We start from the raw sequence: 27,860 nt of genomic DNA, 5'->3' as shown, positions 1-27,860 counted from the left end.
ATTACATAATATGAAAAATACCTTTCTGACCCCCAGTGCACAGCAGTCTGGTCTTTGATTTCAGGTTTTAATGAGCTGGGAGGAGATCTGTGGAGCTGGAATGGATCAGACAGCAGAAAACAAGACATTCCACAGTGTGCTACACTTCGTAACTCAGTGTCAAAAATATAATCACACACTTAAATAATCACATTCAAATTAGTTCCACAATGGCAACGCTTCAAGTATATAAACCGAAAAAAGGTATCGATAAAAATGCTATGTTACACCAAACAATATTCTTGTTTTCTTTTTGCCTCGTGGCTTTTTTTATTTTTTAAATGCAACCCTGATCACAAAAATGAACCATGATGCAAAATATGGTAGAAAACTGTAAAATGGATCTTTTACTTTTGTAAAGAATTAAAAATAATAACCCCAAGCACGTGAATGAAAGTCGCTACAGACGCAGACCAGCACTAGTTCAAACATTTAATGGCATGAGACCTGCTCACGCCGTCACTGAACACCGCAGCAGCCCTGCTCACACTAACGACCAGTATTGCTCACTTGGGGTGGAGGGCGTGGATTTTCTACTGTACTGTCCTGTGATTGGCTGCGAATAAAATGTCAGTGTAAAACTCGTCAGTACCATCCTCGCTATCTACAGACTAACACTCAGACCTTCAGCAGCAACTTTGCCTAAAAGCAAACCCTGGTAAATCCTTCCCACTGCCTGTCATCTCACTTAGGGTCTGTTTTACTGGCAATTAAGGCTTAAGATTTTTATAAAGTGCTCTGTATGACACTCAAATCCAGCTAAATGTAGTTTATATGTTGTTGTCCTGTGCTACAATCCGCATTAGTCCAGCCCTAAGGGGTTTACTCATGGGTTTAACTTGTCTGTTGAGGTCTGAACACAGAAGGCTACAGGCTATTTCTTTTCCAGCGCTTGTCTGAATCTAGAAAAAAAAAAAAAAAGACAATCACAACACGACATCAGTCTATTAACTCTGAGAGACATCGTAAACGGTTTCACTTTCATTATGCTAAACCTTTTTCACAGAGGATTATTGTTAGCACAGGTTTTCTAACAGTGTCAGCTAAACAGTTTAAATATTTTTGGCACTCTCACCCGGTCACCCACGCGCTACATGCCGTCCGTTTTACGGTGCCATGTAAAAGGATTGACACCCCTTAAAAGTGTGTGTTTTACTGGGATTTTTATGTGATAGACCACCGCAAAGTAGTGCACAACTCGAGTAGAAGGAAAACGATGCATGAATTTCTATATTTTACGGAGGCAAATCAGTAAAACGGTGGCGTGCATTTGTTTTCAGCCATGCTGAGTCATCCTTTTGCTGCAATGCCAGTTGCAAGTCTTGCCAGATTCTCAACAGGACTCAGGTCTGAACTGTGACTGGGCCAGGCGAACACATTAAAAAGCTTTGACCATCTCCCTGTAGCTCTAGGGGTACGGTCAGAGCCGCTGCCCTGCTGTGACTGGACGCATTGGCCCGCTCTCAAGTGTTTGGCAGCCACTACCGGCTTCTTTCTCCAGGACTGCCCCATGTTCAGCTCCGTCCCTCCTCCCATTGACCCTGGCCAGCTTGTCACTGCACAGCATGATGCTGCCATGATGGAGACCTTCACAGGTGATGAAAAACATTCAGGTGAGCCCTATTTCCACTTCACGAAGCCAGTTTGCTACGACTTTTACTTTGGGATATCAGAGAAGGGGGAGGGGCTGAGTATAAATGTACACCTCCCCTTTTTATAGTTTGTAAACTGTTTTTAAAAGCATTATTTTCTTCTCTCCTCACAGTTTTGCACCGCTCGGTCTGGGTCAGTCAGATAAAATCTTGCTCTGATCAGAATGTGGCAGAAAGTGAAAACGCTTTTGCCAGGCAATGTTTGGGAACATCTTGGCACTTGTGCCTGAAACATCATGTCCCTACGTTTCATGGCCCCATTTCATTTTTATGACATGTTAAAAAAATGTATGCTGGGGAATTAATGGTAGATGAACAGTGAGGCATGTTTTTACTCTTTTATATTGTTGAAAAGCAAATTCATGTAAATATTCTAGTCTAATGGAATGAGATCATAACTACTGTTTATCGCACATTTTAGAAGCAATAAATTACCCTCTTTAATATAGCGTTTTATATCAGAATATACAAAATAGTTATTTAGAGATGTATATATTCTGTAAAAAAGTAGATCTTGGGAGACTTTTCAGGGTTATTAGGACCAGACGTGTTTGTAAATGAGTATTTTGTTTACTGTTATTAGAGGTTCGACAAGTCAGCACCAGTGCACATTCATACAGAAACACTGGATTAGAGGTTTATACTGTTGGGATCAGAGAGGACACAGGAAATTCTTCAAAGTTTTTTGTTTTTTTCTTCTTACTGTACAGCTACACTTCAGTCTCATTCTGCTGAGGTCGCCACGTTTTGCTTTGTTATTGAGGTCACATTGTATCCACTTGTAACTTTATCAAGTCTAGATGAGGCTACAGAGTTTCTGCTGATACGTTGCATCAGGTCTGGCTGCTTCACACCAGGGTGCCTGGGTCTGCATTCGGTTCCTTTGGGGTCGCCTCTTGCTTTTGTGGATCTGGAGCCTCCTGAAAGAGAGAAAACTCCATTGACCTGCCGGGGAGCAGAGGAAAGACAACAAAAATACAGTCAGCACAGAAAACCCCAAACACGAGCAAAAGCTGAAAATACAGACCAGAAAATAAAATACACGGCTTTCTGACGTGATAACTATAAGCCATGACCACAAACAACTAACCGTTGATATAGCTTTTCAGTAGTAGTGGCTTCGGGGTTTATTTGGTGGGTTTTCAAATTATTTGTTTGATTTTAAAGGTATACTATGCAACCGGGGTTGATTTTCCAGCGAGGCTCCCCCAAGAGGGCGAAAGTAAAAGTGCACTGTCGTAAAGATGCTCAGCTGTTCTGGTTCCTCCGTCAAGCCAGGCGCGGTTGTTTTGAGCTTAGCAGACAGGCGAACGCAACGAAAAGTGGAAAAAAGGGCAGTACAAACAATGACTAACACAGTGAAGGTATGAACATCAAGCTTCCCGCAGCGCTATCTTGGCGAGGCGGCCGGCCGGCCGGCCGCCGCCGCCGCCGCCGCCGCCGCCGCCTCGCCAAGCCGCCTCGCCAAGCCGCGGCCGTGGCCGCCGCCACCGCCTCGCCAGTTTTATTATTATTATTTATTTATTTATTTATTTATTTATGTTGGCGAGACGCCACCGCCTCGCCAAGCCGCCGCCGCCGCCGCCGCCTCGCCGCGGTAGCGTCTCGCCAACATTAAAAAAATAATAAAATAAATAATAATAATAATAATAATAATAATAATAATAATAATAATAATAATAATAATAATAATAAAACTCGATATGCTTGCATGTTTATTTGACGTTAACACGCGGTTCTTTGTTTTTGTTTTCGCCCGTGCATATAGTGAATGGCAGGGCAAAAACACAGAGTTCTCGTAAAGGGAGACTTCTGTGTGTGCGGGCCGTAAGCTCCTGCAATTGCAAGTGCGGTATTTCCCCCACAGACCCCCAGGGCGGCCGAGAAAACCTTTGTTCGACCTGAAATGACTCATTTAATCATCCAAAACGGTATGGAACACATTAATTAACTGAAAAATGTTGCATAGTATGCCTTTAAATCTATAAATCTTGCTTTATACAGTGCTGTAAAAAAGTATTTGCACCCCTATAGATTCTTCTATTTTTGCCTTTTGTCACACTTCAGTCTTAACATTATCAAAACTTTTACATTGTCTGCAGGACTTTATGTCTTGTTCTGGACACTTTGCCCCCCCAGAGTCATTTTGTTAGGCTGCTGAGAAGCTTCACTATGATTTCTGCAGTTGTGAATTGTGTTTTTCACCAAGTTTTAAAGTTTAAAGCTTAGAAATGGGTTTAACACTTCCCAGACCTATAGATGTCAGTAACATTATGTCTTATCTGTTCTTGAATTTCTTTAGATCAGTGCATGATGTGTTGCATTTTGAGATTTTTTTAGAAAACTTTTGTTGTAGGTAACTTGGGGGAATTCGGGTCTGACTGATACTGCTTTTTTATTCTATTTTGTGCCTCTGGTGGCCTTTGACCTACATTTGCTAGACAGGAAATGGGTGAAGGCAGAAGAGGAATGACATGTGGCAGAAGACTCCGGATCGGGACGTGAACCTGTTACAACCACGTCAAGGACTAAGGCCTCCATACATGGGTCGCGTTTCTCTACCACCGCTGTGCCTGACTGCTTTTGAAAAAGAAACAACTGAGAGTCTCATTGTTGCATCAGTAGGAACCCATAGAAAATAGTCCCAGTTGTAAATGAGGATGATAGATCCATCTGCAGGGGACTGACCATCTTCTGCTGAACGACAACTTAACAAATATGACTTCTAAAAACAGGTCAGAGTAAACGATCCAGACATAGTTGAAAAAAGGTCTCTTCTTAATGAAAGAGTTCATCTCCCTGACCAACAACACTTTCTAAACCCACCTCATTAGAAGAATCAAAAACCTTTAATGACTGGCTCTAAGATAATGATCCTAACAGCTATGGACTCCAGTCGCCGTTGAACAGGTGATAAAGTTTAGTCTCTGTGAAGTCTGTTTGTTTTCACACAAGCAAAGAAGAGTCAACAAGCACAAATCACTCAGTGAAAGTCACAAATGGCCGACAGATTTATGACACAGCTCTCACTGTTAAACTACTCTGGGTGACCTGCTGCATGAATAGCTTGCTGCAAAAAAGTTTCACTGGTTAAACAACAAAAGCTGACCTCCAATCAGAACTACTACACAACGTTGACATTTGTACAGCTTTTTATCATTTCCTAAGAATGTTCAGCATTGATATCATAAATGAAAGTGGGTCAGAGTTCTTGTTAAGTCCCATAACAATGCCAGACGACGTAGATGAACATCTGTGTCTTCGACAAAGATTCCCATCCATGACTGTACATGAGCAAAGCTGATGCAGACGTGTTTTAATGGCTTTAAAGTAGTGACTGCCATTGCTATTGGGCTCCTGCGTTTAGTTTAGCACTACACTGTTGGCAGACAATGTTTCTGGTAAAAAAAAAAAACACAAGCTAAATAGTTTACAGCACACTATTCTTTGTTGACATGTATAAATATCTATGTAAAATGAACAGATCAATGCAATGTTTTCATCAGAAATATTGTGTTTCAGTAAAAAAGCTCTCAGTGTTTCAGATTGTCCCTGAACCTAACTTTAGGTTCAGGGACAATCTGAAACACTGAGAGCTTTTTTACTGAAACACAATATTTCTGATGAAAACATTGCATTGATCTGTTCATTTTACATAGATATTTATACATGTCAACAAAGAATAGACCAATCTAAGAGGAATACAGGTGTACTGACCTTCCGTGCAGGGGGTGACCATGGAAGCTTGCTGACTGGGGTATTTGAGGCCTTTGGGTGTTGGCTGGTTCCCCTTGAAGGGACTGGGCCTGGTGCACCAGAGGGTAGGGGTGAGAGAGCCGAGAGATGCCTGCTTCCTGGCCCTTTGAGGCAGTGGGAGGGTAGCCAAAGGCGTTCCTTAAGTACCAGTCCCTCAGTCCCTCCAGGGCAAGAGCTTTGTGTAGGCTCCTTGTTGAATCTTCTGGAGTGGGAAGAGAAAACTGCGGGGGCCTACGACCAAAGGAGGGCCCAGACAGCTCAGTCTGATACGGGAGAAGGTTGGGAATGGAGGATGTAGTGGTGCCAGTGGCAGGGAGAGGGGACTCATACGCTGATAGCAAAATGCCATCTGGGGAATGTTGCTGCAAAGGAATAAAAGGCCCACACGATTTGGTCCTGGTGACTTTGACCCTACGGAGCTCCGCCTGGGACCCTCTGAGGACCATGGGGCTGTAAGGACTGGCGGCACTGGGAAGGTTCACCTGGGAATGGGAAAACCCATTTGCATGTGGAGGCACTGCAGCAGTGGAGGATCGAGGAGAGGGCACGTCTTGCCAAATTCTGCCTGTGGATTGGTATAACTGGTGCTGCATTTGCATCCTCTGCTGTTTACCCCAGATATAGTCCATCAGTAGTTCATTGTAGCCTCCGCTGGCCCCCCTGCCCCCCACCGACAGACGCATTTTACTCTGCTCCGCGGGGCTTTCGCCTTGACTCTCTGGGCTACCTAGTTGAATTTGTCGAAGCTTGCCATCAGTCAGGGTCTCTGAGCTCTTGTACGGCCCTCCTCTCGGAGGCATACCATTTCTGGGTGCGGGATCGTCTGGTAGGCTGGATCTATCCAGGAGGGCCTCAGAACTGTTGCTGCGCCTTGCTCTGGAGCTGTAAGGGCAGCTCCGGCGATCAGAGGAAGAGCCCTCCTGAGCCAGTGGAATAATGTACGGCACATCCAGGCTGCCGGACCACTGCTTTAACCCGTTACTCCCTGACGCATCTGACCTGTGGGAGGATTAGACACATGCATGTAAGAAAAGAAGCAGAATGACAACTACAGATAATGATGAGAGACTGAAAACAGCTTTTGTAGAAACTACAAAGGATAGTTTAGCGGAAAACTGCTGTTCTAATGCTTGAAATCTGAAGGAGAACCTTGCCAGTGATGGCAGCTAAATTGAGAGAAACTCACTTTACAACTTTGAGCGCTGACATCAAATCCTTAAGACAAAGCAAAATACCTGGATGTCATTTTTGTTTTGTTTAATTAACCCTTTAGTTACCAAATAATACATTTTATCATCTAGAGATATGCACACCCAGCCAGAACAAAGACTTTGCTCCATCTTTTTAGGTAAATTTAGATTTAATCCGTAATCTTCTAATTTTACCAACAGGTTTGTTCTGACTGGAAGTAATAATAACCTTTTGGAGAGGCCTGGTCAGAGTTTCGACTCTAATCAGACCTGTGGAGGGAGTTCAAGATTAATCCAGGGGTGCCCAACTCCAGTCCTCAAAACCTACTATCCTTTAATCTTTAGGTGCATCTCTTCTCCAACACGCCTGCATGCTAAATTCCTTCATCAGCATTCAATCATTCAGCTCAGGCATGTTGGAGCAGGAAGGCATCTAAAGGTTGCAGGATGGTACCCCCTGAGGACAGGACTTGGGCACGCCTGGATTGAGGTGATGGCAAGGAGGTCTTCCTACCACCAAGACTTGGATCTCATTGCAAAAGATGAATTGTAAAAACGTACCAGTGGTGATATGCCAGCACCTTGTCAAAACCTACAAGACATGCTTGGTTGCTGTAATGCTGAATAAAGACTTTTCCAATGAGTGAGAAAGGTTTAAATCATTTTGACTTGCTGTTTCTTCTTAAAGGGGACATATGCAAAATACCCTTTTTTTCAGCCCCCAAGTACATTTTTTTGTGTACGTGGATTTTCAAGGAATGCAGAAACATTGAATATAGTCTGTCCAGGAGCTGTGTAAATATCTTTATATTCTGTTTGGCTCATATTTTTCAAGCAATTCAGGAGTGGCTCCTTTAGATTTAAAGAGACAGCACCAAAACCAGTTGCTCTCAGATGCAGCTCAGAACAGAGGTAAAAAGGAGAACGTGGGGCTAAATTAACACAGACCAAAGCATTGCAGTTCCACTTTATATAAACCACAACAGAATGATTTCAATATGAAGAGGAACAGCTGAACGGTATATGTTCCCTTTAAAATGAAAATTAAAAGAAAATTAAAGGTTCTAAAATGATACTTGTTGTACATTGTCTTATCTTTTAGGGAATATCTGTGTCATCTCCAATCAGAAACACATTTTTGTTGAATGAAATAACTTTCTTTATATATTTTACTATTTATTTTCTGTTACCTCAAATCCTTATTCTCTATAATTGTTTCATTGTCTCATAAGTTTTTAAACATTTTTGAAATGTACTTGGTTTGGCTATTTATATCTTTCTGTGAGTTTTTAAACAGTGCAAACCCTTTGTGTAACCCCAATTTGTATAACAAGTGCTCTTCAAGCAACAGCTCTAAACATAGACCAGTAAATATCTGAGATGAAAGCTGTAAGAGTCACAGAATACCTGACATGAACGCTGATTGGAGCAGTTCGGGCCAACAAAGGAGTAGCTGGAACACTTCTACCTTCAACATTAGAAGCACTTCTGGGTAACGAGTGAGTTGGGCTGAAGAAGTAAACACAAGGCGTTTATAACCTATGATATTGAGATTGTCTGCTGCATGTCTAACTATGTGACACAGGAGAGAGGCAGCAATATTGCTGGCAGAAATACTTATTAAAGGTGACACCTAGATAATTACCTCACAGAACTTGTGACCGAGTTGCGACGTGTCCTCATTTCATAGTAAATCTCTACCGGCGAGAGCTTCCTGCTGATTCTGTGGTCAGGGCTGCCCACAGTGAGCCGGGGCTGAGACAGGGAGCGTTGGTCAGCTGCTACGCTGGGTGAAGAGTCTTTGGAAGAGAAATACAATAGAAAATTATAATATATAACAGTGTACACACCAGTGGATGCCAACCATTCTGAGATATTTAGGTAGAGAGAAGAAAATGTACAGTTGCCTCACCGTTGTCGTGTGATGTTGAATCTGACATAGAGCTGGTACTTTCTGACATCACAGTGTCCTCTAAGAGACAACGAGGAATTCAGGTTATGGACAGATTAGCTCAATTTGGTGATGTTTGCAAAACATAAGCACAAAGATTAGTGAGTTTTTATATTCAATTTTGTATTAATACCCGTCTCCTACAGTGCTTGCAAAAAATGTAATCATTACAGAGTTTTTAACACTAAACCTTAAAATTTGATGTCTTTTACTGAGATCTATGTGATGAACCAACACCCAAAGTAGTATATAAATGTGAAGTGGAAGGAAAATGGTAAAAACCTTTCAAATTGAAAAAGTGTTGCATGAATTTGTTTTCAGCCCACTCGTTTGATTATCAAGGTCAGCCCAATTTACATTGATAGCCATAAATAAAATTCAGTGCCACCATCTGTGCTCAGAAGTCCCCCAGTATGTAGAGCCCAGCTTTGTGTGTTTTAATCTAAGTATAAATGCAGCAGTTTAATGAGAAGTCTTTTTGTTTTTTTTTGTAGAGAACAGAGAAAATAAAACACCGTCATGAAGACCACAGAACACAGCAGACAGGTCAGGGATAAAGTTGCGGAGAAGTTTGAAGCAGGATTAAGTTATAAAACAATATCTCCAACTTGAAACATCTCACAGCGATCTGTTCAATCTACCATCCATAACACATAAAGGTAGAGGCCATTTACCTCTGCAGCCCATAGTCTGTAGAGTCCAAATATGTTCTAGATATGCAGAGTGTGAACACATTATGAAATATTATACCTTTCCAAATACTGTATCTAAGCATCCATTGTGATATTGCACACACTGGTATAACAATTGCGGTTTGATATCTTGTGTAACTTTAGTTCAGATGCGAGCCATCTGCATCTGCGAGGATGTCTAAGTCTACGTCTAAATTCAACAGAATCTGTGGCAAGACCTGAAAGTTGATGTTCATGAATGCTCTACATCTAATTTGACTCAACTTCAGCTATCTCAAGTTTTCAGTCTCTACATGTGGACGGCTATTAGACACAAAAACAAAACTTTGAATGCCATTTGTCCTTCTACTTCACAACAGTGCAATACTTTGTACAATGGCAATAAAATACAACAGTTTGTGATATTAACATGACAGAATCCAAAAAGATTCAAGGTTATAAGAACATATGCAAGGGATTAAATGTTTGTTTATGGAAGAAACAAGGGCCCGCACCTGTATGACACCCCCTATGGACTGTCCTCTTGCTATTTAGGCCATTTCTGTCTGATTCGGAGTGTCTGCATAGAGCGCCGGTGAAGATTGCCTTCATCTGCTTCCTTTGGCCGGAGTCATCCTGAAACCAGAATACAGCCGTCCATGTTACAACACAAGCACAACAGTTCTCCTGCTGATGCGTAAACACTATTGATATTCCAGGAGATGGCTTACCTCTGCCTTGGTGCTCGGCGCCAGGCCAGCTCTGCGCTGCACCAGCGGGGGTTTCTCTCCGACCTCCAGAGGGAAAGCACGTGGCAACTTCCCAGTCAGCTCCTACAGAGGAGATTTAAAACACCTTTTTTACTTGTCTGAGAGGTCCAACGTGCTACACATAATTGTATCAGCTAATGGCGTGCTGCATGCCTTACATTTATCCTGTAAATTGTGTTATGAGTTAAAATTGCAACAACTCTGATCAGCTGACATAACTCTAATCGGTTGTGTTAAAACCCTGCAAAAGAGTACGAGTTTAAACGTCTGAGACGAGCTACTCTGCCAGCAGAGCAGTTTCTGAATCCAAAGATAGGTGCTTCGAGCTGGAGTGACTCACTATACACCCAGCTGAAAATAAAGGGATCTGTTAAACAGCTGTCAAAGAAAAGCTGAGGAGGCTGTGACCTTATTAACATGTGCTGACAGGCCCTAAGGACCAATTAACTAGCAGCATATTGTATTTGAGAAAAAGATTTTAGCAAGTTGCTCCGTGAATCCAAGCTCACGTGTTGTCAAGTACAGAGCAGGTAAACAGAACATTAACATAAGTGGACAGAGTAAAGAGAACAGCACATATCTTCATGAAAGTTGCTGTATGTTAGATTTTAAGTCACTTTATAGAAGATGAAAGTCGCTTCATCATCTTCTCTGGATGACTCAGTACCAAGGGTGGCTTTCTGCTGTAATCTGCGTGACTGGTCCAATCATGTTGGGTATCTGGGCTCTTTCAATAAAACTGGAAAAGTATTCTATGACTGAGGTTGAAAAAAGTGCTAAAAGCCTCTGGAGGATTTAGTTGATTCCATGTCAACAACTGTGACAGATAAGATGAGTTACCACAGCATTTCATTTCCCTTTGGGATTGATAAAGCATTTTTGAATTGAATTGAATGTCGAAGAGACATCTGGTAAAATGGAGCTGCCGCATCTTTTCACTAATAGGACTTTTCCACGGACTCCGTGAGGCCCTACTCTACTCCACACCGCGCACTCTGAGAACATTTCGACTGCATTGTTTTTCCCCACCCAGCTGGATTTTCTCCATCCTACTCAGAAGGTAGTGCGGTGGTTGTCGAGTAGAGTGAACAGACTGCTGGTCAGTGATTGGCCATGTGTGGCCAGCCAGCCGACAGTGGAGCGAGGAGGGGGGAAAATCCACCGTGCATAACATGACTGTTAGGTTAATTGGCCTCTCTAAATTCTCCTTAGGTGTGAGTGTGTGCGTGAATGGTTGTTTGTCCTGTCTGTCTCTGTGTTGCCCTGTGACTGGCGACCTGTCCAGGGTGTACCCCGCCTCTCGCCCATAGACAGCTGGAGATAGGCACCAGCACCCCTCGCGACCCCATGAGGGATAAAGCGTGTCAAAAAAATGGATGGATGTTTTTATTTATGATGAATTCTTTACGTTTTATTCTATCGTTTCTCACATCTTTGTTCAGAGTTAATGCCACACAGTAATGCTTAATAGCAGCAGGGCACAAAACAGAAGGCGAGGCTTAAAGCCGCCCCCAGGAGGCGTTCACCACCCTTTGGGGGCCTTACTGGGTCTGTTAAAAACCTAAAGAGGTACAGTGGAGTGGAGCTCGTGTGGGACAAGTAGAGTGGTGCAGGGTAGACAAGGGCCCTGGAAAAGTCTCATTAGTAACTTCTGTACCTTGAAAAGCATCTGTTTTACTCTGAGGCCAACACAGTGTGTTTTTGAGGTTAGAAAGTACAAACCTCCCTCAAATTGCTCAGTGACAACTTTCTAATCACGTGCACCTTAGCTCATGTTCATTTTTAGGCATTCAAGTGGGATTAACTGTGGGGGTGTTCTAATGCATCTCTCTATTGAAACTGTATTTTTATCATTTTATGCAAATTGTTAAAAAGTTGTTTTTCTTCCGTTTTATTTGTTTGGTCAAATTACTTTCATTTTTTAGCATCTTATTAAAACTGCTATTAAATATATGTCCAAGCACGTTAGAGAGACATACAGGCCGTAATAGGGTGTCCCATTTTGTCACATGACTGTAAATGGAGTAAGTTTTATTTTTCAGTATCCTGACCTACATTTGGTATGTCTGAAAATTGAAATGAAAGCTACTCACCGCCTCTTGCAGACACACTTGCTTAAGCTCCCCCACTCTGGCATTGAGGAGAGCCTCCAGGGCCTGCTTTCTCTCCTGCAGAGCTGCAACCCTCTCAGCCTGAGGTTTGCTGTCCTGGCAGCCTTGAACATCTGCAGACCACAACACGTGTAAAGCGTCTTTAGATAACACACAACAGGAGCTTAACGTTTAGAGCAAACGACTCAAATTTGCATGTACGGTAGCTAAAATAAGAAGCCTAATATGATGAGTCTTGTTCCCGTCAAATCACTGTCTTCTGGTTTGTTTTTGTTTTTTTTGTTCTCGGTTTTCTCATTTTCTGATTAAAGTATCAGGCAGCTGCAGCGACACTGTGCGAACAAAAGGCATTTACAAAAACAGATTTTTTTTTTTTCAGCCGACTGTTCCCATGAGAATTTCACAGACCATTTCAAGCTTGTCCAGACCTGCTGGGGTTTTTTTTTTTCACACAAAGGTGACATTACTACTCACCAGGAGTCCCCAAACCCATGGATGTTATCAGATGTCCTTTGACCTCCATGCAACGTAACTTTGGGGACGCGATTCACTCTCCTAGCCACACCCTTACCTGATGGAGACAGATTAGAGTTTATTTATAACTCAAAGGCATGCACAAAGATATTTTAAGCTTTCAAGCGTTCCTCCCGTCTGACCTTGCAGCCATCTGTGGTCTGGACGTGTGGAGGTAGTAGCATTTTCTTCAAATTCAGCAGTATATAAACACGGGTGAGGTCTTGATGACGGCAGACGCAAGAGGAGGCAGAGCACCTCGGCTCAGAAGGCAAAAGTCAAGTTCTTGAAAGAGATAAAAGAAGAATTATACATTAAAATTGTTCAGAGGGAGTTATGGGACATTTCATTGCTCCTTTAGGTCTAATAAATAAAGCAATTTAAAAGTAAATCTATCAAACCACATCAACAGAAAATGATACAGAGAACTTGTGGTAGGTGTTGCAACAACTCACACACGTTTAAGTGTCATTTTAGAAGCTATTCCAGTGCCTTGCAAATATAATAATAATTGAACTTTATTGATCTCACAATGGAGAAATTCACTTCTGCATCTTAACCCATCCCCTTGGGGAGCAGTGGGCTGCCACTGTGCGGCGCCTGGGGAGCAATTGGGGGTTAAGGGTCTTGCTCAGGGACCCAGAATGGAAGCTTGTGGGAGTTGAACTCAGAACCTCTGGGACCAAAGCTCTGTGCTCTAACCACTAGGCCACCACTCCCCTGTGGGGAGTATCTGTACAACCTTGAAAATATTTCACACTGTCACATTACAACCACAAACTCCAATGAATTTTATTGGGACTGTGTGCAATAGACCAACACAAGGTAGTGCATTGCTTTAAAGTAGAGGTAAAATTATAATCTCAGTGGTTTATTTTTGTTTGTTTTTTTACAAATGAAAAATGGGAACGTTTGGTTTGCACATATATCCAGGTTGCCGAGTCGACAATTAAAGTCATGTTTCACAACAGTGCACCCCCCCCCCCCCCCCCCCCCAGCATTGTCCTGCATGTAACTCCATCTATCCTCCTTTTAACCTGCACCAGTTTCCCTGCTCCTGCAACAGAGCCCTCCCACAGCATGATGCTGCCATCATTATGTTTCACTGTGTGGAGGGTTTGTTTACAGAGATGTGCAGTCTTCATTGTTTTGCCACAAATAGTGCTTTGCATGCATCACAACACTGAATTTTGATCTGATCTAAAATAAGAGCCCTCTGCCACATTTCTGTGGCAAACTTTAAACTGGACTTCTTTCTTTGAACAAGTTTTCCTCTTGACGCTCTTCCATGAAGGCCAGATTGATGGAGTGCATAACTAACAGTGGTCGTGCTTCCAGACTCCCTCGCCTGAGCTGTGGGTATCTGCAGGTAAGGCTAGCCTGGTCCTCTCATTGCCTAGTTTAGAGAGACAGCTGCTTCTTGCTAGGTTTGTAGCATGCAACCTTCTTCCAATTTTTAGACGATCCATCAGAGGTTCGAAGGTCCAGATATGCCTTTAGAACTTAACACAGCTTTATACTTATCTGTGTTCCTCGGTCTTAATGGTGCCTTTTGTTTCATCAACGGTTTTACAAACAGTTTGTTCAGAAAACAAACTTCAGAGTCAGTCACTGACAATATGGACTCTGTTTACCAGTTGTTTCATCTATTTATTTTTTTTGCAATGGACTTTATTAAGGGTGTTACATTAAAGAGGTCTGAAAAAATGTCACCCCTTACAGATTTGTATGTGTTAAAATAATTATGTTATTAGTTATGCACTACTTATATCTAAATAGAAACATTTTTGACTGCAAACTAAACACAGAACCAATTTGTAAAGTGTATCTAACTAATTTTGAACATTAAGAAAATCTAAACATAATATGAACATAAGTCATTCTGAAGGAATTACTCTAAAATTAGCACCCTACTACAATTAGCAAGGAATTAATTTGCAAAAGATGGAAATTGAGTCAGGATACGGAACATAAAAAATTCATGGACTGAAACTGAGATGGAGAAATGTGTTCTCTTAGCAGTTTGTTCACATCTAGACGTTAGTGCTACCAAAGAGAAGTGAGGAGAACAATCAGAGAAACAGAACCAAGAGAAGTGAAATCACGAGTATCAGTTTGTCTGCTCTTGTCCTGAATTTTAACCCCCAGCAAAAACATGAGTAAGAAACATATTCAAACCTTTGAAAAGTATTGTGGTTTTCATTGAACAACAGCAAATAGTGTGTAGTGTTTCCATGGAGCATATGTGCAGAATGAACAAAGTCTAATCTCTAATATCCAACAGAGACCTGATACCCAAAAATAGTGACAGCCTTTTCTGCCAAACCCCTCTTACTCATCGTTGCTCACAAATCGCTGCCATAAACAATCACCCTTCTGTCTCTTTGCCAGGCGAGTAAATCATAAAATGACTCCCTTCAGCCTACGAATGCACACAGAGGGCTCTTTAGGGCTGGATCACAATTACCATTCTTAATCCTGCTTCTGCCAGCTTTGCATCTTTGAAAAGGTAACATTTATCTATCAGCTAGACAGAGCAGCTGCCTCCAAGCTCTGCTCACAGTCAGCCAGCTTCTTTCCCGTCTCGGTAGGATGGGCTGTTGCCTTTTCCTCATTCAAACTCCATTGACGCCACTTTCTCTGAAGACACGGTGGAAATGCTTCCACAGAGATTGCGTTGGCCTCTGTCCTGGAAGAGAACCACTAACTACCGTTTGCTCCTGTATGTGTGAAAGGCCCCCTCCCCGTGCATGCCTGACCTCCCACTGACAGACAAGTGGGAGCCTTTCACAAAAACATGTGGCAGATTTACGGCTGCCGCTCAGACAATAGCTCGTCACATGGATCCTGTTAGACAACGCGGAGTCTATGGTGATCAGATTTTCACTGCTAATCTAATGGACCGAGAGGGATTTTTTACCTGCAGTGAAAAATGCACCGTCGCATACGTTCTCCGACGGACTGTGGAGGAGGAGAACCACTGAGAGATGAGCTTGCGGGAACCCTGAGACACATTTGGTATTCATCTAGGCAGCTGAACGCTGGAGCCAAAAGGTTGCCATGCCTCTTAAGAATTGCTCTGTTGTGCTACAAAAACATTTGCTCAGACATTTGGTGCCTTTCTCAATAAAACTCTTCCCACCATCTTGACCAAAGACAAACATTTCACTCTAGCAGCTTGGCTTGTTTTTTTGGGGGGGGTTTCAGCCCTTTGATATGTAAAGAAAAAAATAACATTGTTTCTCTTAGTGCATGAATAAGTAGACCCAGTACTATAATCTTCACTTTAACTCACTGTTTTACAACTTCAGCTTTTACCTGAATTTAGGCAGCTTCAATAAGTAAATATTGACCAACCTTTTTTTATTTTGTTGTGATTTTATGTGGTAGACAAATATAAATTATTGCATAGTTGTGAAGTAGAAAGAAAATGATACATGGTAAAAAAATATATAATTAAAAAAATCTAAATAAAAATCTACAATGCAGACCGAATGCAATTTCAGCATCAAAAAGGCATCCGCCACCTCAACTTGGGATTGTTTGTGCAAAGCGTTTTTGTTGCTCTGTTAGGAGGAGCTACCCTGCTCCTCTCCTCAGATGCAGGGAAATATTTACTGTGGTAAAAGTGTTGATAACGAGATCCCAACCTCCTTGCTCTTCCAAGCAAGGTCCTTTCTATTAGTGTCCCTGTAGGGATAGCTCGACTGATTATAGATAATAAGATGGGAGCAAATAGCGATCATGAGATTGTCCTTCATTGTCGACTTCCCGGCTTTGGTGCTTCCGTCCCGTCTGAAAATCCGGCACTACCTCACTTAGCGGAGTCTCCCTGACTGGTTGACGCTCCGTGTCCAGCTGCAAAAGTTCAGATTTTCCAACTCTAGCGTCAGACGCTTGAAGTCTCAAAACACATCGCAGGACCTCTCGACTCTCCTAAATGCGAATCCACCATGGACTTTACATGTAAACCAGATGCCCCTGTTGCTCAAATTGCATTGGTTCTGAACGCATCATAAGCTTTGCACGGCATTTTTGATTACCCAACTCCTGAGTCAAGACTTCATCAAACTATTTTTAGCAGCTATACATACCGTATTTTCGGACCATTAGGCGCACCGGATTATTAGGCGCACTAAATATTTTTCCTAAGTGTGTAATATCACTCCGCCCCTTCACGTACACAGCGACAGAACGGATGGTGAAATGTGTGATTAGCTAGCTGAGCGCCTAGAGCCGTTTCTTTTCCAGCAGGCTCCCATCGTACACCTGTCAGTGAGAACAGAGAGAGACTGTAAAGCTGCGCGTCCTTATGACCGTCTGCTTGGAGCAGCTCAGTTTATCAAGCTCTGTGTCACCTATAAAATAGATTGATGTAAAGACTTCTTGCCACGAGAAGATTAGTGTGACCTGTATGTTTAGAGTCCATGCGGACCTCCACATAGTGAACTACACCAGACTATGTGGAGGCCTTTACATGAATGCACTTCTAGTTTTGACATTACAGTCAGGCAGTTTTGTAGACAGTTCAGTGGTCTGATCATGTAGTGACACACTATACCGCAATATCCACTGAGCGGAGCGGCTTCGTTTCTTACCAAAGTCATACTTACACATTTTAAAAGATTTTTGAGCGCATTGTACCACATAAAATCGGTCAAGCACAACTTTATAATCATATATAAGGCGCACCGGGTTATAAGGCTCACCATAAATTTTTGAGAAGATTTAAGGATTTTAAGTGCGCCTTATAGTCCAACAAATACAGTAGTTCTCATGTGACATCATCTGTCCGGGCACTCTTGTTGCTAAACGCCATGTTGGAGGACGCGCTGGTGGCGCAGTGGGTAGCGCAACCCATGTACGGAGGCCTTAGTCCTCGATGCAGTCGACCCGGGTTTGACTCCGACCCGTGGTTCTTTGCCGCATATCTCTCCCCCTCTTCCATCCACCTTCCTGTCAGCCTACTGTGTTAAAAAGCGAGCCACTAGAGCTGTGAAAAATCTCCACAAAAAAAAAACGCCATGTTGGTAGGTAGAATCGCTTCAGAAACAGCTGAGTAAGTTTGACTACTGAGGAGGATTTATTTTATTTTTTACCAAGCTTGCAATGGGTATTTCATGTTGGGTCAAAGGATGGCTGTGTCTCATTCCGCCTACTTCTACACTTCGAACACTTAGTTTTAAGTATATAGTGTAGATAACACAAAAAGTCAGTGCACTGAAGGTACCCGGATGACCCCTAAAAACGGGCACAAAATGCAGTGTGTAACAATGGACCCTACTCGCACTAAACGGACGCCATCTTGACTACAAAGCGGAAAGGGAGGGCCTAGGGACGTCGGGAAGATGTTCCCATTTTGAAAATAATGGCGGACAATTCAGCCGAGACAGCCGGAACTGCGACACCGCAATCATATAAATGTAAGTAATGGTGGTAATACGAGGCATTGTGCTCGATAGGTGTTTGTATAATACACGAACATACCTCATGTTCCACCAATATTTGGAGGATCCTGCGTTGACGTCGGAGGCGATGTATTTTCCACATGCTGTGAATGTAAACGATTGTTGTTTGTACGCCGGCATATATTTTTGGCGGGCTGAAAAATTTGCGTTCACGTGTGTTGCGTTCGTCATGTCATCACGTCATTTCCGGTAAGCATTTTAACATAAGTGTTCCTTTTGGAACACTACTAACGGTCGAAAGTGGGCACTACGGCAGTAAGTGGTCAGTGCACATCAGCAGTGCACTGACGGAAGTAGGCGGAATGAGACACAGCCGATGTTCCAGCCGTGCAGAAGGTTCAGCAAAGCTTAGTTTTCACTACATATCAAACATCTGAAAATCCAAAGGACTACAAACGGAGGAGTTGAGCGCTGATCGTCAGTGAGTCCGGCTGGGAAACATCGACCACGAGGATCAGCCATCAGAAAACAGAAAGAATCTGCTTCTGTTCATGATTTAGCATGCTGTGGTTAGCTACGCTATGCTAAACCTCCACATGGTAAACCCTCGCTCTGCCTGCGTAGTTCCCTACGGTCTATTGTCATTTTGAGCATTAGCTGCATTGTCATGCTTCAGAATGGCATCAGAAATGTCCCAGTTATCAGTGTTGATGATTGTTACTGGCTTCATGATGGCTTAGTGGTTTAACCGTCGCCTCACAGCATTGTCCTGGGTTCTAGCCCCGAGTTTATATATACATACACAATGATTACACTATTCTGGGAGGATTATCAGTGATATTTACTGTGGCACTAGCCAGATTAGCTTAGCTAATGTAGCATGTACCTGCAAGCTAGGAGGGACATGAACGTGTATGTTATTGTAATTACTTACTCTGCCAGTCACCAGATCCTTATAGTTCACATGAAGATTTTGGACATTCTTTACAAAGCTGTTAAAACATTGACTGCATGTGTCCGAGGATTTCAGGCTGCGAAATGCTCCACCATTGTTTAGACGCTCTTTGTGTTCATTAAGTAATTAACTAACTTATGTCATAACTAGATATCACAAAGTTTGTCCATGTCATCATTTCACCTTCTCTACCTCATACGGGTTCATCCAGACAGCAGCGATTTTGTTGATGCATCGTTTCCTTGCACATTGGTCAAGGGTATCAATATACTTTCTTTTTGTTTGTCTGGAATGATGGTCGTGGTTGCCTAGCGCTACGCTTTAAAGGCTTGGATCACTTCTGTTTCAGACGTGCGGGAACTATGTGTTACAGCTCCAAGTATTATGGGGTATGGCTCTACGAGCTTCACATCAATTTACTGCAACTTTTGACTACTTTTTAAGTACCTTGTTGCACTGAATTTTATTAATCTAAGTATCAAAGGTTTTAATGTGAAGGGCACTAAATAAAAATGTATGCCACACTTTACAGGTTTTATTTGCAAACTAACTTTGAGAGCGTATTTTCTTGTACTTTCAGTATATAATTTGGTACTTTTTGTAATCGTTTATGTAATGGTTTACGTTGAGGTAGGTGGTTTTAAAGTGACAAATTGTGAAAAAGTTCAAAGGATCTGACATCTTTTGCAAAGCAAATGTATATCACCCAAGGACCTTAAACTCTGGACTGTGAGACACATCATCTGTCCAGAAGAACAAGCTTTTTTTTTTTTTATTCCAACTGAGCTCCTGGTTTCTGTAACTTAATTACTCCAGCCTGTATGGGTCTGCTGTGTGTAACAAGTATCAGATGAGATAACTTGACTTTAAACAACCCAGCCAGTGTTTGTTTCACTTCAGTGTGTAATTACAATAGCCTGGTTGTAGCCCAGAGGAGAGAGCGTTGTGTTTATGAGATTTTGGGGGAAGCAGCAGCATGTGAACTGAGGTAAAATGAGCCCAACTACGAGGATAAAAGAACAAGGAGTGTTAATCCTTCAATCATTACATCTAAAATACAGGGCACCTGACAGGATCAGTGGCTGCACCACTCACATGCTAGCTGTTCAAACATCTGGTTTCCAGATGTGGGCAGGTACAAAGGAAGTATATTCTACGGGGATGCTGGTGGGACAGTGGAGAATCAGATAAGGAGTCTCGGGGAGCAGCATCAAAGAAAGGATCGCATTAAACATCAATAGAAGAGGCCTGAGCGTCAGACCATCATCAAACACATGTTGACTTTGCATGTGTAGGGCTTTGGGTGATCACTGAGGTGGCGCTCAGGAGGTCGTGTTAGTTAAGCATGGGCTGCGCTCGGTTATGTGAGGCATGCTATGCGTGCGCAGTTCGCAGCACACACACGCAAATAACAGATGAGCCCAATATTCAGGTCCAAAGGCCACTGCATGTTCACCAAACTCAGGTTTTAATATGTCCTCACACCTGTTTCTACAAAAGTCACCCGCTGCGTCTGCTGGTCCCTCCCAGGCCGCGCTGCGCAGCTGACGTGTGACCGAGCGGCTGGGAGCAATGCGTCCAGCTCGCTGTGGACAGGTGAGGCCGGCACCCTCATGTTGACTGTTGGTGTTGACACAGCTGCTGCTGTTGTCAGCTTACACACGGTAAGCCTGGACAGGGCTACGATTTCACTCCTCCGGTCCGACCGGTGTGAGCCGGCCAGCTTAAACCACTGCGCATAGAGTGCGTAGCTTCAGAAATAACCATTAGCGACCGCGGACGTGAAGAGCGAAGCGACCGCTCCCCCCTGTGCTGTCTCTGCTTGGCTTTGGCCTCTGAACCTCGCTCCGTGTGCCCCGGGGTCAGAGATGCAGCTCATTCAGCGCGGAGGATTTAACCCTGGTCTACCCCCCACCTGAGCAACCCCAACCACAAAACTGTGCTAAGGCGTATGGGAGGTCAGGTGACCCCACCAACCACCCCCCCCCCCTCCAAAATAATCTCCAGATGCACTATGGGTACCCATGATATACTGATTTATAAACACCAGGCAGCACAAAGGAGGCTCACACTGTCCAGTAATGAAGCTCTACCCCCCCTTTCACTAGTCTTAACTCACCTTTGCTACAACCAAGGGCAAAACACAGACCCGCTGATTGCGATCCACCTGGAATCCGCTGTGACAGGGTGGGGGTTGCAATAAAGAGAGGAATGTGCTTCTGTAGTCCAATGGGGATTATTTCCATACATTTTCCCTCTCCTCCGTACACCTGGGGGGACTCCTGCGCGTATTCCAGAGTGTTTCTACTCTCCACGCCGGCTGTAATCCTCTTTGTTGATTTTGGAAACAGCTCAGGGCTTTTGTTTCAGTCAGATTTATGAAGGCAGCCCCGGCCCTGCAGTCAGAGGCTTTACATACACGCACATGCAGTTGGTATTCTGATCAGACTTTTTTTTTTTTTTTTTTTTTTTCCCCCGCTACTTTTTTGTGTGCTTTAAAGACAAAGTGGGTTTTCCTGTTGCTGAGAAGAGTAGCACTTGAGAAAGTCTGGGATTTGGTTCCTCAAGACTATTTTCATATTAAGTCTGTGCAAATGTTTAGGTGGAGTCGGATTTAGAAAAGGTTGGATCCATGGCGAGAGAGAGTACGTTCCTTTACCAAACCAGTTTCTTCAGTTGTAATGGGGAATAAAAACTAATTGAAATATCAGCATTAAAACTTCACAAAAGAAAAAAAAAGGATAAATAATCCCTATGATAGCACTGAGAAATCAGCTGGTGACTGGCATTGGTCGACTTTATTCATGGCCAGGAGGACCTCGTGGGAAATGTTTTTAAAAATCCTCTTTTTCTGATCACTAAATCCACCATTGCAAACACTCTTCCAAGTGGAAGTTGTTACAGACGGAAGAAGACTTCAGTCTGCTGGTTTCGGTAACAATTAGGTGTTTAAAATGGGGTCAGAGGCCATGAGCTGTAAGAGGCTTTTAGAGATGAAACTGGATTTTCTGCAGAAGCATGTTGGCTTTTCCTTCATACTGCCACAACACAGAGACTTTAGGAGAGTATTATAAATAAATGTATTAAGACAAAATTACTCTCATTTACCATGATGATAACTCCAGTTCTATCTGGAAATGCTGGGAGGAAACGGTTTAAAACGCAATCCTGGATGCTACAAGATGTTATTGTTAATATGGTTCTATTTTCAATGTATCCAGAATAGCTTTCCTTTTAGGGATTCTTAAAGAGAAATCAGAACAGGGTCAGAGCTTTCAAAATCTCTGATGAGCATCAGTCTAGGTAATTCTTCTTTGGGTGGAATTTTACATTTGAATACAACTTGAAAACCACCAAAGAATGACTTGGCCCCTCATTTGAGGGCACAAGGGAAGAAACAAAACAGGTTTGTATCAGGGATAAATCAGCAAGATTAAAAAAAATAGTTTCAGGGCAATACAAATCATTTTATTTGAAAGAGTTTATATTAAAAACATTGGAATGATGACATGCAAGAGCTGCAAGGTAATTTATACTAAGAGGCACTCGCTCAGGAATCAAATAAGATGACTTCTGTTTTGTACTTGAAAACATGGCCAGGCTACTTGGGTTGTTTACAAAAAGGTAGACCAAGCACTCTTTGCTTATAAGTTTTCACCGATCTGACAAACACTACCTTGTGTGAGAATTATCAGTGAAAAAGACAAGATCCACCCCAATCACTTTAAGAAGCCCCTGGCAGCTCAAAGTAAAACCATCTCAAACAGGGAGGCGATTCCCAGATACAACAAAACACAGGGGTGAGAGGATGACCCTGAAGGCACCGACTGACCAACAACAACTTCCTATGGATTAGCCCCTTTTTCCCCATCCTGACGGGCCTCCTTGCTCAGGAATCTGTTAATAACAGGGCTTAACGTGCCTGCATGAGAACAGGCAGTACCCATAGGTGGAAAGAGCGAAACATGTGAGAGACAGCAGTTATCAGGAGCCTCCTTGAGAACGCAACAGGGAGAAGTTGTATTCCCACAAAGCCTGACACAGATCTGCGCTCCTTCGTGCCATCGGATTTTATGCATATGTGGATGCAGTCCGCCTTTTTATTAGAGCTACCACGGAAACAGAGCACTCGTCTACTCTGCACCCAGATGAAAGATTTTTGGCCTTATTCCATTCAGTCGTTGCATTCAATGCGCAGACGTGACATTATAGCAAACGGCACGCGCTCCCTTATTAACGCCCGGCTTTTCAGGCGCCAGCTATGCCCCGCATTAAGACACCAACGCCGGCTCTTAATGAGCCACACAGGACTAATTAATTCCAGCAATAACATGTCGCAGGTGTGTCTATGCGAGCCAGTCTAAAAACAGGACCTCTGTTTTTCTTCTTTTTTTTTTTTTTTATTCAGTGGGACTTCTGTTGACGTCGACTTGTATTTTAATACAAATTATAAAGGCAGCCTGACGAAGATACGCCCAGTCAGGATGAGAGAGACATCTTGGAGCTAAAGCCCGTCTTACCAGAGAGCATGACCGATGCCTTCGAAGGTCTCCGTGGTCCTTTTCTTGCAAAAAAAATAAATAAATAAAATAAAAAATACCCAGCGGGGCAAAAATATCCCTGCGCCAGACTTAAAGACGAAACCCCCTTGCGGTTAAAAGGCTACGATTAGCAAAAGCTGCGGGAAGTCGTCGCCCGCGGGGAAAAAGCCCTTCGTTCATGGTGGCTCCGCGTGCCAATTGGAATTCACCAGCAGCCTCGCGACCTCCGCTGCGTCGGAGCCGCGCGCATCTCAGTCAGCAGCAGCAGCAGCAGAGTCGCTTCTCCGCGAGAAGAAAGCTCCCCCTTCTCACCGACGACTGAAGAGCCGCTATTTTCCACAGCCAGCTGAGACGCCACTGTCACAACACAGAGGCCCCTCCCAAACGTTACAAGCCTCCAAATGTGCGCCAATGTCATCCAGTTGTTATTACGCACAGTGGCAGAAAACGGAAGCGCCGGGAGGAAATAAAAGCACATTTGAAATTATTTTCTCCCCTTTTCTGGTTTGGTATTGCCTTGAGATCCATGGTCATTTTGCAGGAGCTTCAGAGATCCGCAGCTCAGGTTGGAAATGTTGTTGCCAGGGACAACTTTTGGTCGTGTCTAAAAAAAAAAAAAAGCTTCTAATACAATAAAATAAAATGGCTAAAAAATGTCCCAACTGCAGTGTGCAACATGCTTACGACACAGCAACAGCGTGTATCATGGTGCTCTGGTCAGATCAAGAGCAAAACTGACATTTTTGGCCAACATGAAGAAACCCAAAACGGCATGATACCCAGAGCCATCAACCCCATAGTGAAACATGGTGGTGGCAGCATCATTCTGTCAGGATGCCTTTTGCCCCTATTGGAGAAGAGGAGGCTGAGCAGGGAAGGTGGGAAAACTGGGTGGAAGAAAGTCTGTTGAGGGATTAAAAACACCACGATGCAGGTTTTTCATCCAGTGGGACAGTGATCCAAAACATACAGCCAGCGCCTCAATAAAATGATTCAGGTAATCTATGTAATGCTTTAGCATGGACAGCACTGCTATAAACAAAGCATCTACTCTGGCAGCAAAATACAGCTGTACACCCAAAGTTTTAGATTAAAAGTTTTTAAATTAAAAGCCATGTATGTATGTATATATATATATATATATATATATATATATATATATATATATATATATATATATATATATATATATATATATATATTTCCCTTTCTTTAACTATGTGTTCAATCACATAAGACACAAAACACAGTTTGAGGTTGTAACACAGGGGTGTCCAAAGTTTTTTGTCATGTGAGCCATAGTAAAGTCAAAAGTACTTGAGGCAAAAAAAAATAGAAATTAGATAAAAATTATTGTAAATTTCTTTACCTGCTCCAAAAAAATATGAGCATGGATTATTTTTAATCAGGCTAGCTCGTCAGAAGGGGATTTGTTTATCATTGTAGATCCAAAACTTAAGGGCTTTGCAGATTTGCCTTATTGAAAGATGGTCACCAGTTTCCAAATGCTTTTAGGCTAAATTGTAAAAAAAATAGTAATAATTTGTAAATTCTCAACAATAAGAGCAGGATTTGGGTCAGTCTTTTTTTAAATCACTTGCTGTATTTTGCCAATTTTAATAACTGAAATAAAAGCAGAGGTTGGTGCACCATTTGAGTTAAAGTCATCGGTTAGACAGGGTCCTATTTACTATGAAAGTCAAGAGAATGTGAAGTGTGGTTATTAAAAGATAAATACTGTGTTATACCTTACATTTTCTATTGCATGAAGAACTTGTCTGAAATAATTTTGTCCTAATTAAAAAAAAACAAAAAAAAACTTTCCATCTCCAGCCACCTGTGCTAATGGGGCCTAATCAATCTCGAGTTGCATTTTGGGGTGGCACAAAATCAGTCCAGTGGCCCCAAATATCCCCAGACCAGACTGTGGAGAGACCCTGTTTGTACCATAAAACGTTAAATGAAAACATTTAGTTTAAATGTTTAAAAAGTTATACAGGTATGAATACTTTTGCATGACACTGTACGTGTTTGATTATGAGAGGAATCAGTGACGCTGTAGATGTTTTGTATTGAAGGTGGCCCTGCTCAAGTGTCTGAGACTCCAGGTTGGGTGGAATGGATAAGTGGCAGGGGTATTTCTGACAAGCGTGATAAGAATTAAAAATAGAAATGAAACTTGCGCTGGCTCATGCTTGGGTGAATGTTATAAAGAAAGAAAAAAAAAAGGGTGTAACAGGAGGCGGCAGTGAAGAAGATGCCAAGATCATATAATTATATCATAGGGATAGCACAGGTTTAACCGTTTGAAGGAAATTGTAGCTAGGCAACCTTTGGATGTTTTAAAGACAAAATAGGGATAATGGACATGGATTTGTAGCGGGTTGGTGTGACGCAGCTGGGAGGTAGGTTTTGTGTTATGAGCCAAACGATACTGGCAACCTTTTAAGCAGGGGTGAACAAACTTTTCGTCATGTGGGCCAAAATTTTCAAGTCAAAAGTAGTCGAGGGCCAAATGAAATTTTTTTATTTTTATATTAAAAAAAAAAAAAAAAAAAAAAAAAAAAAAATATATATATATATATATATATATATATATATATATATATATATATATATATATATATATATATATATATATACACAGGGGTTGGACACTGAAACAACTGGTTTTAGACCACAATAATTAATTAGTATGGTGTAGGGCCTCCTTTTGCGGCCAATACAGCTTCAATTGCTCTTGGGAATGACATATACAAGTCCTGCACAGTGGTCAGAGGGATTTTAAGCCATTCTTCTTGCAGGATAGTGGCCAAGTCACGACGTGATGCTGGTGGAGGAAAATGTTTCCTGACTCGCTCCTCCAAAACACCCCAAAGTGGCTCAATAATATTTAGATCTGGTGACTGCAGGCCATGGGAGATGTTTAACTTCACTTTCATGTTCATCAAACCAATCTTTCACCAGTCTTGCTGTGTGTATTGGTGCATTGTCATCCTGATACACGGCACCTCCTTCAGGATACAATGTTTGAACCATTGGATGCACATGGTCCTCCAGAATGGTTCGGTAGTCCTTGGCAGTGACGCGTCCATCTAGCACAAGTATGGGGCCAAGGGAATGCCACGATATGGCAGCCCAAACCATCACTGATCCACCCCCACGCTTCACTCTGGGCATGCAACAGTCTGGGTGGTACGCTTCTTTGGGGCTTCTCCACACCGTAACTCTCCCGGATGTGGGGAAAACAGTAAAGGTGGACTCATCAGAGAACAATGCATGTTTCAAATTGTCCACAGCCCAAGATTTGTGCTCTTTGCACCATTGAAACTGACATTTGGCATTGGCACGAGTGACCAAAGGTTTGGCTATAGCAGCCAGGCAGGGTATATTGACCCTGTGGAGCTCCCGACGGACAGTTTTGATGGAAACAGGAGAGTTGAGGTGCACATTTAATTCCGCCATGATTTGGACAGCCATGGTTTTATGTTTTTTGGATACAATCCGGGTTAGCACCCGAACATCCCTTTCAGACAGCTTCCTCTTGCGTCCACAGTTAATCCTGTTGAATGTGGTTCGTCCTTCTTGGTGGTATGCTGACAATACCCTGGATACCGTGACTCTTGATACATCACAAACACTTGCCGTCTTGGTCACAGATGCACCAGCAAGACGTGCAGCAACAATTTGTCCTCTTTTGAACTCTGGTATGTCACCCATAATGTGTGCATTGCAATATTTTGAGCAAAACTGTGCTCTTACCCTGCTAATTGGACCTTCACACTCTGCTCTTATTGGTTCAATGTGCAATTAATGAAGATTGGCCACCAAGCTGGTCCAATTTAGCCATGAAACCTCCCACACTAAAATGAGAGGTGTTTCAGTTTCATTGTCCAACCCCTGTGTGTGTATATATATATATATATATATATATATATATATATATATATATATATATATATATATATATAAAAATAAAATAAAATAAACCACCAAAATGATTATATTGGTTGGCGTAATTGAAGAGTAACAAAGCGAACATTCTCAACTATAAAAATAGGATCTGGGTCAGTCTTTAAGTTTTCTGCCTTTAACCAATTTTTCCTAAATGAACTTCAAGCAGATTTTGATGCACCAAAGTCTGGATTAGAGTAAAAGTCATTGGATGGATGTGGTCCTGTTTAATGTGTAAATAAAAAGAATGTAAAAAGCACGGTTATTAAAAGACAAAAACTTTGTGTTGTACCCAACATTTTAAACTGGAAAAATAGCTTACATCTTTGTAATAATTTTGTCCTAAAAA

General features: G+C 42.4%; 1 protein-coding gene across 1 annotated transcript; it reads right to left on the bottom strand.

Moving 5' to 3' along the window:
• Positions 1-1,139: 1,139 nt before the first annotated feature.
• Positions 1,140-23,979, bottom strand: ccdc120 (coiled-coil domain containing 120). The gene is made up of 11 exons (XM_012873918.3): positions 23,537-23,979; positions 12,797-12,938; positions 12,615-12,711; positions 12,123-12,253; positions 9,991-10,092; positions 9,775-9,895; positions 8,550-8,609; positions 8,283-8,436; positions 8,045-8,146; positions 5,409-6,446; positions 1,140-2,636 (listed from the first exon to the last, which is right to left on the bottom strand). Exons 3-11 carry the CDS (start codon positions 12,661-12,663, stop codon positions 2,540-2,542), a joined length of 1,854 nt encoding a protein of 617 aa, XP_012729372.2. The 5' UTR covers positions 12,664-12,711; positions 12,797-12,938; positions 23,537-23,979; the 3' UTR covers positions 1,140-2,539.
• Positions 23,980-27,860: the final 3,881 nt, after the last annotated feature.

Source organism: Fundulus heteroclitus, chromosome 20, assembly GCF_011125445.2.
Source record: "Fundulus heteroclitus isolate FHET01 chromosome 20, MU-UCD_Fhet_4.1, whole genome shotgun sequence".
In the NCBI taxonomy this organism is placed as follows: domain Eukaryota; kingdom Metazoa; phylum Chordata; class Actinopteri; order Cyprinodontiformes; family Fundulidae; genus Fundulus; species Fundulus heteroclitus.
The sequence above is the reverse complement of the archived record's forward strand: the minus strand, read 5'-3'. Positions and strand labels throughout refer to the sequence as shown.

Excerpts from the sequence above, each read along its gene's own strand:
- ccdc120 (XM_012873918.3), bottom strand. The coding sequence starts at position 12,663 with ATGGAGGTCAAAGGACATCTGATAACATCCATGGGTTTGGGGACTCCT. Across the intron at positions 8,147-8,282 it reads TCGGTCACAAGTTCTGTGAG|CCCAACTCACTCGTTACCCA; the intron begins GTAATTATCTAG and ends TTACTTCTTCAG. Across the intron at positions 6,447-8,044 it reads CCAATCAGCGTTCATGTCAG|GTCAGATGCGTCAGGGAGTA; the intron begins GTATTCTGTGAC and ends ATCCTCCCACAG.